Below are 14,361 nucleotides of genomic sequence, written 5' to 3' on the forward strand. Positions count from 1 at the left end.
GATACGAGAATCCCGCCAAATATACCAGCTGGCGTTATCTTCGGAAACACGGCACATCGCGTGTCTACAACGCATATCAGTTCGCACTCAGTCTGTAATCTGACTGGATTGCCACTTTCCAGTAACACATTCAAGGTATTATTTGATTCAGAGCTGTGTGGAAGATTTAAAAAATGCTGATTTAGGCACGTAAGTCTGTTTTTCTCCATATTTACCTTTAATCTTTTCAGGCTAAATTCAGAGTTTTTATGATTCTTTTATGCTGTTTCTCACATAAAATACCTACAGTGCAGAAAGCGGCACGTTGGTCAAATGTTTCAATCTAAAGAAATCATGACTCCCCACAAATTTTTGTCCCAATTTTCATAGCCAAATGAAGAATGGTAAATGAACAAATGTACCGTCGTGAAGAGCAGTTTTGAAAAAAAAAGAAGTTTTAATTTGCTGGAATATGTCATGAAAATTAAGCAAAACTTCATTTGTGATTTAGAGGAAAATTGAAATACTTTTCGAACAGCTGCTGTTACCTTAGTAAATGAAGTGTCAAAAGGTTCATCTCTTCAAGGCTCAGCTGTTTCACGCATAGAAAGTTTCACTGGTATTATAATTGACGGTCAAATTGGGTTCGTTCGAATCAGGTACTAAATTCAGGATATTTCGAGAACATAAGGCTCTAGGGAAGAGAGTCTGTAAACTTCTTTATGGTAATGCCTCACTGTTGTTGCAGCTCTTTTGATGACTATCATTTATTCTGCAACCGTTAACATTTCATAGTCGAAGGGTGCCAACAGGGACCTTCTTATGCTGCCTCGACTACAGAATACTCAAGCGTCAAACGAGGTGCATAAAAGGAAGCCGACCACCAAAGAAGCTTGATAAACTTGGAAGATCCTTCAGGAGCAATGAAGGTAGAGACATCTGATTCTGATAAAGACGGAACCATGATTTAAAACCCCGTTCTGTAAGTGAATAAAGAATTCCAGCCACCAGTCAATGATGACGTATTCGAAGGACAAAACTCGAAAATAAAAAGAAATTTATAAAAGTCATATGTTTACTGAAACGATATTTCTAAAACTAAGAAATAAAACAGATTAGAGTCATATTTGACCTACCTTTGAACGATGTTCGAAATCATGCACACCAAATTAGATGCCAAGATAACGTAAAGTCTGTTGTTTAACTTAGAATCTGTTAAATTTAAATGTCGTGTAACAAGTGCCTCCCGGCGGGTAGACCGTTGACCGGGTGCAAGTCTTTCGATCTGACGCCACTTCGGTGACTTGCGCGCCGATGGGGATGAAATGATGATGATTAGGGCAACACAACACCTAGTCCCTGAGCGGACAAAATCTACTACCCACCCGGGAATCGGACCCGGGCTCTTAGGATTGACATTCTGTCGCGCTGACCACGTTTTTTTTTAAATTCCATTTTGTTCGTTTTCGTTCGTTTCATCTGCTCTTGGCGGTCGTCGCAACGCAACCGTTTTAGTTCGTCGTGATCCGTTTTTTTTTTATTACAGAGGGCAGCTAACCCTCTGACCGAACACGCTGAGCTACCATGCCGGCTCCACTCAGCTACCGGGGCGGACATAGAATCTGTTAATTCTGAAGAATGATAGGTTCCATTCCGACCACACACGAGTTAATCGGGGCCTGCCGGCGCGATTTCATCTTCATGAATGACGTCTTCTGGATGCTCTCCCAGCCAATGTCCGTTTAGCATATCGTGTGCTAGTACGTACCTCCCACTCAGGTAACTCCTCAACTGGTATCACCCCGTTCCAGTCCTCTCATCATGAAAATATCTCTGACAGTACAGGGGATCGAACCCAGGTTCTGCATGGCAGCCAGCCAGTCTGAACAGACAGCTACGGAGGTCGACAACTTTATTGAGTGCTACAGTAAAAAGAGTGAACGTTAATAAAGGCGATAAATGCAGGGAGCGATCCTGACTGGAAATGGAGGAAAAAATGTCCTACCTACACGTATCCGGAAATGAACTGACGAATGACAGTTCCTCTGACCACTGGCCTTGTGTTCCCTGTGTGTGACAGACTGTGTGATTGACGCAGCGTACTGTAAGCAGCAAAATGGTCCCGTATTCATTTCGAGAACAAGTCGAGATGGTGTTTGTATACAGCCAGACAGATGGAAACGGTGGAGAAGCAGCTCCGATATAAGTACTCCCCCAGAAACCACCCACGTAACACTACATTTCAGGCTCTTTTGGGACGTTTGTGTGATGATGGGTCCTTTCAGACATTCGAACGTGCAGGGAGGCGCGGACTGCGTGTACAACAGATTTGGAGAACCGGGTTCTACAGGATACTGAGATGAACTCCAATACAATCCCCATACTTGGTGTAAGCATAGTCCGCGGCCTCCATGCACTTTCGTCTGTCGGAAGTGACACATCACCACGCAAACACCAGAAAAAGGCTTGAAATGTAATGTTATGTGGTTCGTGTCTGTGAGAGTACTTATTTTGGTATAGCCGTGTTGCCTCTGGACCGTTTCTTCGGCTTGGTCGTACACAGACACAATTTCGGCTTGTCCCCGACATGAATACCACACCATTCTGTTGTTTACAGTAGCCTGCGTCAATCACACAGCCTACAACGCACAAGGTGCACAAGGTTCAAATGGTTCAAATGGCTCTGAGCACTATGGGACTTAACTGCTATGGTCATATGTCCCCTAGAACGTAGAACTACTTAAACCTAACTAACCTAAGGACATCACACACATCCATGTCCGAGGCAGGATTCGAACCTGCGACCGTAGCGGTCGCGCGACTCCAGACTGTAGCACCTAGAACCGCTCGGCCACTCCGGCCGGCAACAACGCACAAGGAACACACGGCATGCGGCCAGAGGAACTTTTATTGGTCAGCGCCACCCACAATGGCAACAATCCATTTCCGGACACGCGTTCATAGGATCCTTCTTCCTTCATTTCCAGCCGGTAATATGTCCCTTCAGTTTGTCAGTTTTATAAATGTTCCTCCTGTAGTTGTGTGATGGACTATGTAAACCGTGCCGTCTGCTGTTGTGTGACCTTGGCATATTTATATCATTTCTGCCTGAAGGTGTAAAAAGCTCCTACAATCTTTTTCCCTAATTTTCTTTTTCAACAGAGAATCCTTCAAATATCAGGAAAGAGAATGTGCATTCTCGGTCGATACCTCATACATACACGATGCATTAAGTATCATACTAAGGCGTCTCAAATGTTTCTCCAAACCCATGTTTTTGTTTCCTGTAGGCAAATCATTTCACCAAACATTTGAGTGGTATTTAAATTGTTTCAAATTGTCGTCACATGAGCTGTAAATAACATAGTTCTTCTGTTTCAACGTTCTTTAACACTGTTCAATAGTAGTTTGAAAAAAATATTAAAATTTTTTCCATGTTTAATGACAATCACAATTTATCAGCATTCAAGTACTATGTAAGACTAAATTGGTTTGGTAGACGTTGAAATGCATTTAACACGTAAAAAAGAGGCAAATGGAAATTCGAAATTTGCTTTCGTACTCCTTCTACCTTCGGATCTACTACGGGAATCTGCTGCAGATAAAATATTTTCTGATAAATAGCAGGACTGTCTTCAGTATAATCTTCTTCTGTTGGTGAACTCTGAAAATTTGTCAGTTTGATACGAAGATACACTGTCTGTCTCATAAGAATCGAAATGAAATTGAAAAAGCTATGAATTGTGTACTCACTCGTTCTTCTGCAGGTTCAGGAATGTGATGGTGTCACCAAAACCCAAGAAAGCGTCGTCAGAGATAGAGCTGATGTTGTTGGCGCGGAGGTCCAAGTGGCGGAGGCGGTGCAAGCGACGCAGAGCTTCGCTGGGCACCGTGTGAATGTTGTTGTCTCCCAGGCGCAGGTACTGCAGGTTCTCTGCAACAGAAAACGGAGAGTCACATCTCGTGGAGACTGTTTACCTCCCAGGTGCGTGTGGTGAACGTTTCTCGGAAATATGTATTTTGTTGCTTCTTACACAGAGGTAGTCTACGGTCTCTGTGAAACGGAGCATAACTCACAGAAATATTCATGTCTAAGATGGAAGTACTAGACACACTCTGCAGAACGACCTGAATAATGTCGATATCGTTGGATCCCAAGCCCAAGTAGTACAGTGGTAATGCAAAAGGGAAGTGTCAATTTTGTTGTCTTCCAGGTACAGGTAGTATAAGAGGTACCCAGCGGGCAGGCTGTGATATACATTGTGATATACATTTTGCTCCATAGATTCATACAGAAGAGACACTCAGACATGTAGGACATATCATAAAAAGGTTATCAGTCCCTAAGCTTACATACTACATAACCTAAATTATCCTAAGGACATACACACACACACATGTCTGAGGGAGGACTCGAACCTCTTCCGGGACCAGCCGCACAGTGCATGACTGCAGCGCCTTAGACCGCTCGTCTAATCCCACGCGGCTGTAGGTAATTCATCTATAGGTTTTGATGAGTGAGTTTGCGAGTATCAGAATATGTGCCACAAAAGATCGTACCTTTTACTGGATTGACTTAGAAGGTTGAGTGTTTTACACCGCCAACACCTTAGTATGTGATATACAGGGTGTTACAAAAAGGTACGGCAAAACTTTCAAGAAACATTCCTCACACACAAATAAAGAACAGATGTAATGTGGACATGTGTCAGGAAACGCTTAATGTCCATGTTAGAGCTCATTTTAGTTTGTTCTTCCACCTACTCTCAATGGAGCACGTTATCACGATTTCATACGGGATACTCTAGCTGTGCCGCTAGAACATGTGCTTTACAAGTACGACACAACATGTGATTCATGCACGATGGAGTTCCTGCACATTTCACTCGAAGTGTTCGTACGCTTCTCAACAACAGATTCGGTGACCGATGGATTGGTAGACGCGGACCAATTCCATGGCCTCCACGCTCTCCTGAACTCAACACTCTTGACTTTCATTTATGGGGGCATTTGAAAGCTCTTGTCTACGCAACCCCGATACCAAATGTAGAGACTCTTCGTGCTCGTATTGTGGACGACTGTGATACAATACACCATTCTCCAGGGCTGCATTAGCGCATCAGGGATTCCATGCGACGGAGGGTAGATGCATGTATCCTCGCTAACGGAGGACATTTTAAACATTTCCTGTAACAAAGTGTTGGAAGTCACGCTGGTACGTTCTGTTGCTGTGTGTTTCCATTCCATGATAAATGTGATTTGAAGAGAAGTAATAAAATGAGCTCTAACATGGAAAGTAAGCGTTTCCAGACACATGTCCACATTACATCTGTTCTTTATTTGTGTGTGAGGAATGTTTCCTGAAACTTTGGCCATACCTTTTTGTAACACCCTGTATATTTTAACTTCCTCAGCAAACGGTCTCTCTTTATTGCATTGACTTATTGACTTACACTTAAACGCAAAAGAAACTGATATAAGCTTGGCTATACAAATACAGATATCTGTAAATAGTCAGAATACGACGCTGTGATCGGCAAGACCTGTATAAGACAACAAGTGTTGGTACAATTGTTAGATCAATTACTGCTGCTACAATCTTGATGATTTAAGTGACTTTGAACGCGATGTTATAGTCGGCGCACGAGCTATGGGACACAGCATCTCCGAGATAGCGATGAAGAGGGGGACTTTCCCGAATGTACCGTGAATATTAGGAATCCGATAAACATCAAATCTGCGACATTGATGCGGCTGGAAAAAGATCCTGCAATAACGGGACCAACGACGACTGAAGTGAATCGTTCAACGCGACAGAAGTGCAACCCTTCCGCAAATTGCAGTAGATTTCAGTGTTGGTCCATCAACAAATGAGAGCGTGTGTACCGTTCAACGAGACGTCAACGATATGGGCTTTCGGAGCCGAAGGCTCACTTGTGTACCCACGATGACTGCACGACGCAAAGCTTTACGCCTCGCCTGGGCCCGTCAACACCAGCATTTGAGTGTCAATGACTGGAAACATATTGCCTGGTCGGACGAGTATCGTTTCAAATTGTATCGAGCGGATGGACGTGTTCTGGTATGGAGACAACCTCATGAGTTCATGGACCCTGCATGTCAGCAGGGGACTGTTCAAGCTGGTGGAGGCTCTGTGGCGCCTTGTCACGGATTGCGCTGCCCCTCCAGCCGGCGGTTCGAGTCCTCCCCGGGCACGGGTGTGTGTGTTGTTCTTAGCATAAGTTAGTTTAAGTAGTGTGTAAGTCTAGGGACCGATGACCTCAGCAGTTTGGTCCCTTAGAAATTCACACACATTTCAACTTTTTTTGGGAGGCTCTGTAATGGTGTGGGGCGTGTGCAGTTGGAATGATCTGGAACTCCTGCAGATTCGATCTGACAGTACCCTGTCTGATCAACTGCATCCATTCAAGTCCATTGTGCATTTCCGACGGTCTAGGGCAATTCCAGATTGACAATCCGAGACCCTACACGTACAGAATTGCTATAGAGTGGCTCCAGAAACAGTCTCTTGAGTCTAAACACTTCCGTCGCTGGCCACCAACCCCCCCCCCCCCCCCTTCCACCATGAACATTATTAAGCATATCTGGGATGCCTTGCAACTTGCTGTTCAGAAGAGAACCCCACCCACTCGTACTCTTGCGCACTTAAGGACAGCCCTGCAGGATTCATGATGTCGTATCCCTCCATCACTATTTCAGACATTAGTCGAGTCCACGCCACGTCATGCTGCGGCTCTTCTGCGAGTTTGCGGGGGACCTACACGATATTAGGCATGTGTACCAGTTTCTTTGGCTCTTCATTGTAGGATCTTGAGTTTTTTATGCCACCTAGGGACCGTAGACCTTAGAAATTCATATATATTTCAACTTTATACCTCTACCTGTTCCTGAGGGAAGGGGGTTTCCACAGACTGCCGTATCTTTTCATTGCACTGAGTTAGAAGCTTGAATTGTTTATCTACCAAGAGACCGTAGACAGTATTTGAAGTATCTGTACCTGTTCGTGGGGAAAAAGGTGGTACAGAACCATACAAGGACATATCCTTATGTACCTTCCACAGATCCTATGTTAAATGGTCGTCATGGATGTAGAATGGGTCAATTTTCAACAAACTTGATTCAAAAGTGTAAACGCATAATATACTGGGGTGCACATGCCAAGTTTTAGTCTTTTATAGCCACACAACAACAAACAGAAAGAGGTTCGCAGTATTGATTTACACTGATCACATTACTGTACTGAATATGTGCAGTAATCAGATTTCATATGTTACTGACATTGTTTTATATGACTAATAATACACTCCTGGAAATGGAAAAAAGAACACATTGACACCGGTGTGTCAGACCCACCATACTTGCTCCGGCACTGCGAGAGGGCTGTACAAGCAATGATCACACGCACGGCACAGCGGACACACCAGGAACCGCGGTGTTGGCCGTCGAATGGCGCTAGCTGCGCAGCATTTGTGCACCGCCGCCGTCAGTGTCAGCCAGTTTGCCGTGGCATACGGAGCTCCATCGCAGTCTTTAACACTGGTAGCATGCCGCGACAGCGTGGACGTGAACCGTATGTGCAGTTGACGGACTTTGAGCGAGGGCGTATAGTGGGCATGCGGGAGGCCGGGTGGACGTACCGCCGAATTGCTCAACACGTGGGGCGTGATGTCTCCACAGTACATCGATGTTGTCGCCAGTGGTCGGCGGAACGTGCACGTGCCCGTCGACCTGGGACCGGACAGCAGCGACGCACGGATGCACGCCAAGACCGTAGGATCCTACGCAGTGCCGTAGGGGACCGCACCGCCACTTCCCAGCAAATTAGGGACACTGTTGCTCCTGGGGTATCGGCGAGGACCATTCGCAACCGTCTCCATGAAGCTGGGCTACGGTCCCGCACACCGTTAGGCCGTCTTCCGCTCACGCCGCAACATCGTGCAGCCCGCCTCCAGTGGTGTCGCGACAGGCGTGAATGGAGGGACGAATGGAGACGTGTCGTCTTCAGCGATGAGAGTCGCTTCTGCCTTGGTGCCAATGATGGTCGTATGCGTGTTTGGCGCCGTGCAGGTGAGCGCCACGATCAGGACTGCATACGACCGAGGCACACAGGGCAAACACCCGGCATCATGGTGTGGGGAGCGATCTCCTACACTGGCCGTACACCTCCGGTGATAGTCGAGGGAACACTGAATAGTGCACGGTACATCCAAACCGTCATCGAACCCATCGTTCTACCATTCCTAGACCGGCAAGGGAACTTGCTGTTCCAACAGAACAATTCACGTCCGCATGTATCCCGTGCCATCCAACGTGCTCTAGAAGGTGTAAGTCAACTACCCTGGCCAGCAAGATCTCCGGATCTGTCCCCCATTGAGCATGTTTGGGACTGGATGAAGCGTCGTCTCACGCGGTCTGCACGTCCAGCAGGAACGCTGGTCCACCTGAGGCGCCAGGTGGAAATGGCATGGCAAGCCGTTCCACAGGACTACATCCAGCATCTCTACGATCGTCTCCATGGGAGAATAGCAGCCTGCATTGCTGCGAAAGGTGGATATACACTGTACTAGTGCCGACATTGTGCATGCTCTGTTGCCTGTGTCTATGTGCCTGTGTTTCTGTCAGTGTGATCATGTGATGTATCTGACCCCAGGAATGTGTCAATAAAGTTTCCCCTTCCTGAGACAATGAATTCACGGTGTTCTTATTTCAATTTCCAGGAGTGTATGTACATCACTCGGCTCCACAAAGAAATTCGTTAGTGCAGTGGAAGGAGTTGGCCATCAATAAATCGCTTACGTCTCTCTTGGACTTTTTATGTATGGATGCAAGTTATTGAACATGTGTGTTCCTGAATAATGGAACCCTCCTGGACCAAGATAAATGACTAAGTATTTGTGAAGATTATTATGTCTAGTATTGGTTCCATGGTCTGAGCTGGCGGTTTAGAAAAGAAACATCGTATTATTTGTAACAAATTTGTTAAGGAGTAGATGAATTGCGAAGCTGGATCTAGTATCCTCACTTCCTCGAGCAGGGCACTGCAGGAGTTCTTGTTCATGGTATGGCCGTGAGTCTTAACTCCTGGAAGCCAGACTTCCGTCAAAGAAAGCAAGCTACACAGGATGGCCGACACGCCAGGCGAAGCAAGTACGAGGTGCATTCAAGTTCTAAGGCCTCCGATTTTTTTTTTCTCCGGACTGGAAAGAGATAGAAACATGCACATTGTTTTAAAATGAGGCCGCGTTCATTGTCAATACGTCCCAGAGATGGCAGCACCGTACAGCAGATGGAATTTTACCGCCACGGGCGAGAACGAGAACTGTTTAAATACTTAAAATGGCGACGTTTTCCTTACTTGAACAGCGTGCAATCATTCGTTTTCTGAATTTGCGTGGTATGAAACCAATTGAAATTCATCGACAGTTGAAGGAGACATGTGGTGATGGAGTTATGGATGCGTCGAAAGTGCGTTCGTGGGTGCGGCAGTTTAATGAAGGCAGAACATCGTATGACAACAAGCCGGAACAAACTCGGGCTCGCACAAGCCGGTCTGACGACATGATCGAGAAAGTGGAGAGAATTGTTTTGGGGGATCGCCGAATGACTGTTAAATAGATCGCCTCCAGGGTTGGCATTTCTGTGGGTTCTGTGCACACAATCCTGCAGGAGGATCTGAAAATGCGAAAACTGTCTTCCAGGTGGGTGCTACGAATGCTAACGGACGACCACATGGCTGCCCGTGTGGCATGTTGCCAATTAATGTTGACGCGCAACGACAGCATTAATGGGACTTTCTTTTCGTCGGTTGTGACAATGGATGAGACGTGGATGCCATTTTTCAATCCAGAAACAAAGCGCCAGTCAGTTCAGTGGAAGCACACAGATTCACCGCCACCAAACAAATTTCGGGTAACCGCCAGTGCTGAAAAAATGATGGTGTCCATGTTCTGGGACAGCGAGGGCGTAATCCTTACCCATTGCGTTCCAAAGGGCACTACGGTAACAGGTGCATCCTACGAAAATGTTTTGAAGAATAAATTCCTTCCAGCACTGCAACAAAAACGTCCGGGAAGGGCTGCGCGTGTACTGTTTCACCAAGACAACGCACCCGCACATCGAGCTAACGTTACGCAACAGTTTCTTCGTGATAACAACTTTGAAGTGATTCCTCATGCTCCCTACTCACCTGACCTGGCTCCTAGTGACTTTTGGCTTAGTCCAACAATGAAAGACACTCTCCGTGGCCGCACATTCACCAGCCGTGCTGCTATTGCCTCAGCGATTTTCCAGTGGTAAACAAACTCCTAAAGAAGCCTTCGCAGCTGCCATGGCGTCAGTGTTGTGAAAAATGTGTACGTCTGCAGGGCGATTACGTCGAGAAGTAACGCCAGTTTCATAGATTTCGGGTGAGTAGTTAGTTAGAAAAAAAGTCGGAGGCCTTAGAACTTGAATGCACCTCGTACACCAGCAAATTCTAGCGGCCTATTGCAGAGGTCTCTAACACGTGGAACAAATAGCGCGGAGTTTAGTATGACTAACCACTAGGATATAAGCCGCACTCGGTGGCTTAACCAAAGGAGTGCGTTTGGAGGACTGTTCCTGAGAGAGCTTCATCGAGAACCAATCAGAGTTCCAGTCGTCGCCGCTACCAGTCCAGTTCGCCGCGGCTCACCTGTCCTAAGAAGGACCCGCTGTTCTTCAACTAGCTACCCATACCGCTGTGGCATTGTCTACACCGGATACAAGACTGCAATGTACGTTAATTGGACTTAGCGTGTCACATTCCAGAAACGTTATATAACGATATCTAGAAGTGGCACCAGATGTCTACAAACAGACTGCGCAATTCCCGTAAGTTACGGGTGTGAAACATGTGCAGACCAAGACATCAACAAGATTCCGCTACCTTGCTTCTGAAACCCTCTGGGACGTTTGTGGCCTTGCGGCGCGAACAGTGATCTTGCCGAACTTGCCGGATGATTTCATACCTGTCAGAGACGGCATCAACTACGAAGGGATGCAGATGGTCCGCAATAATGTCCACTTAGCCCACAACTGGCATAGTGCCTTCGATTACTACTACAGCGTCTTTGGAGACCAAGACGAATATACTCGCCACCGTATTATTACCTCTACCGGCCAGCTTGTAGCGTGGTGCAGATACCGAGCAGCCGCCCGGCTGGAAAACGGCGGCAAATCTGGACTCATCCGTCGACGTGGTGTAACAAGATATCTGATCCAAGGTCGGGTCTCGATGAAACTGTGGCAAATGACGATGCCGTTTGGTCAACATGGGAACACGAAAGGATCGTTTCATGCGTACCCTACGTTCAGCAACGGGAACCGTACGATGTGCCACGATACACTTGTGCCTGCTCCTGCGCTGTACTCTGTCATCAGATCTGCCACGAAACGCCGCATATCCAGTGTTATGCAGTAGGTAAACTTCCGACTTCTACAGTCTGTGACAAGGTGTCGCTAATCGACGTTTCACCGTCCTTGAGCCACTTTCCATAAATGCAGGCGATAAGTCGACCAACTTCTCCGTTTCCGAGCCACTAGTGCGCAGGTGCCGGGTCATAGATGTCCGAAAATGCCTTATGGCAGTCCTTTTTCCCGCATTGCCACCAGAAATTCTGCCCATTCGGCTCTGCTCCGTATATATACGAAATGTTTGTTCCGGGAAAATCACAGCCCTTCAAAAAGGCTTTAAACTTTTGCGTTAGTTACTTCGAAACTACACTACTGGCCATTAAAATTGCTACACCAAGAAATTATACTAGGACTGACATGTGATTACATTTTCACGCAATTTGGGGGCATAGATCCTGAGAAATCAGTACCCAAAACAACCACCTCCGGCCGTAATAACGGCCTTGATACGCCTCGGCATTGTGTCAAACAGAGCTTGGATGGCGTGCCCATGCAGCTTCAACACGATACCACAATTCATCAAGAGTAGTGACTGGCGTATTATGACGAGCCAGTTGCTGGGCCATCATTGAACAGACGTTTTTAGTTGGTGAGAGATCCGGAGAATGTGCTGACCGGAGCAGCAGTCGAACATTTTCTGTGTCCAGAAAGGTCCGAGAGGACCTGCAACATGCGCTCATGCATTATCCTGCTCAAATGCAGGGTTTTGCAGGGTAGAGCCACGGGTTATAACACATCTAAAATGTAACGTCCACTGTTCAAAGTGCCGTCAATGCGAACAAGAGGTGACAGAGACGCGTAACCAATGGCACCCCATACCATCACGTCGGGTGATATGCCAGTATGGCGATGACGAATACACGCTTCCAATGTGCGTTCACCGCGATGTCGCCAAACACGGATGCGACCAGCCCGTGGTCGTGCGGTAGTGTTCTCGCTTCCCGCGCCCGGGTTCCCGTGTTCGATTCCCGGCGGGGTCATGGATTTTCTCGGCCTCGTGATGACTGGGTATTGTGTGATGTCCTTAGGTTAGTTACGTTTAAGTAGTTCTACGTTCTAGGGGACTGATGACCATAGATGTTAAGTCCCATAGTGCTCAGAGCCATTTGAACCATTTTTGAACGGATGCGACCATCAAGACGCTGTAAACAGAACCTGGGTTCACCCGAAAAAATTACGTTTTGCCATTCGTGCACCTAGATTCGTCGTTGAGTACACCGTCGCAGGTGCTCCTGTCTGTGATGCAGCGTCAAGGGTAACCGCAGCCATGGTCTCCAAGCTTATAGTCCATGCTGCTGCAAAAGTCTTCGAAATGTTCGTGCAGATGGTTGTTGTCTTGCAAACGTCCCCATCTGTTGTCTCATGGATCGAGACTTGGCTGCACGATCCGTTACAGCCTTGCGGATAAGAAGCCCCTCATCTCGACTGCTGGTGATGCGAGGCCGTTGGGATCCTACTCGGCGTTCCGTATTACCCTCCTGAACCTACCGATTCCATATTCCTCTAACAGTCATTGGATCTCGACAAACGCGAACAGCAATGTCACGATACGATAAACCGCAATCGAGATTGGCTACAATACGACCTTTATCACAGTCGGAAACGTGATGGTACGCATTTCTCCTCCTTACACGAGGCATCACAACAACGTTTCATCAGGCAACGCCGGTCAACTGTTGTTTGTGTATGAGAAATCGGTTGGAATCTTTCCTCGTGTCAGCAAGTTGTAGAAGTCGCCACCGGCGCCAACCTTGTGTGAATGCTCTGAAAAGCTAATCATTTACATATCACAGTATCTTCGTCCTGTTGGTTAAATTTCGCGTCTGTAGCACGTCATCTTCGTGTTGTAGCAATTTTAATGGGCAGTAGTGTATTACTGTTTGGAAACTGGATAGCTTTTTAACATATGAGGGCGTGCTGAAAAGTAATGCCTCCGAATTTTTTGATGTGAAAACGCGTCGGGTGTTTTAAATGAAACAAACATTACAAGCAGTCTACGTCGTGATTCTCCATGTCTACTATTTCACGGTCACATGAGTCGAACATATTCCTCCGAATAAGAGACCGGTTTGTTGATTCCATCACTGTATAATGTTTTACTTCGTTGATGGAGCCACAACCTTACCTTTGCCTGCATCGTTTCATCACAATCAAAGTGAAGTCCTCGAAGGTGATCTTTAAGTTTTGGAAACAGATGGAGCCAAGTCGCGACTGTGTGGGGGAGTGATTGATGGCTGTGAACCCAAGGCGCGGGATTGTTGCAGATGTCGCAAGGCTCGTGTGTGCTCCGGCATTGTCATGCTGAAGTGCCCCATGTGTGGACGAACTCTTCGCGTTCAAAACTCGATTACAGAACGCTGTCAAGCACCTACATGGTTACATTACGCTCTGCCTTGTTACTCGTTACAGTTCGCATTTCTCTAGTGGCAGAAGATGCAAATATGTAGACATGAAGAATGATATGGAAGACTGTTAATAACATTTGTTTTACTTAAAACGCCTTAAGATCTTTCACATAATAATTCTTAGGCATTACTTTTCAGCACGCAGCCCTAGAAAGTCTTGAAACATTTTCATTGTCAATGGAAAACAATATAAGTTATTGCGCAGAAGAAAGTAACAGATTGGCATATGGATGATTTAACATCCATTGTTTCTGTACATAGCTAACACGTGAACGTGATAGCAGTCTCTCTTGATTGGAAGTATTTACTGCAAACATCGAAGCAGGAGCGATAACGGATTGTGGTTCCCCATTACAGTGCCCATGTTACCACTGTAGTAAACAGAAGATTTTCATTCCTCAAGCAGCAAGTCTTAAAAGCTTATTTAGTTTCACTTACAAAAACGATTTAGGAAAGGTGTCATTAAAACAACGTAGTCAGACCGCCAACGTTTTGGTTCAGAATGGTTCAAATGGCTCTGAGC

General features: G+C 46.4%; 1 protein-coding gene across 1 annotated transcript in view; it reads right to left on the reverse strand.

Annotated features, from left to right (window-relative positions):
- The window catches only part of LOC126353999 (slit homolog 2 protein), a 1,283,043-nt gene that overhangs the window by 186,141 nt on the left and 1,082,541 nt on the right, over positions 1–14,361 (reverse strand). Inside the window, exon 6 of the mRNA XM_050003305.1 lies at positions 3,733–3,913. Within this exon, the coding sequence (XP_049859262.1) occupies positions 3,733–3,913 (181 nt within the window). The remainder of the gene's footprint in view (positions 1–3,732; positions 3,914–14,361) is intronic.

Source organism: Schistocerca gregaria, chromosome 3 (assembly GCF_023897955.1).
Source record: "Schistocerca gregaria isolate iqSchGreg1 chromosome 3, iqSchGreg1.2, whole genome shotgun sequence".
Classification (NCBI taxonomy): domain Eukaryota; kingdom Metazoa; phylum Arthropoda; class Insecta; order Orthoptera; family Acrididae; genus Schistocerca; species Schistocerca gregaria.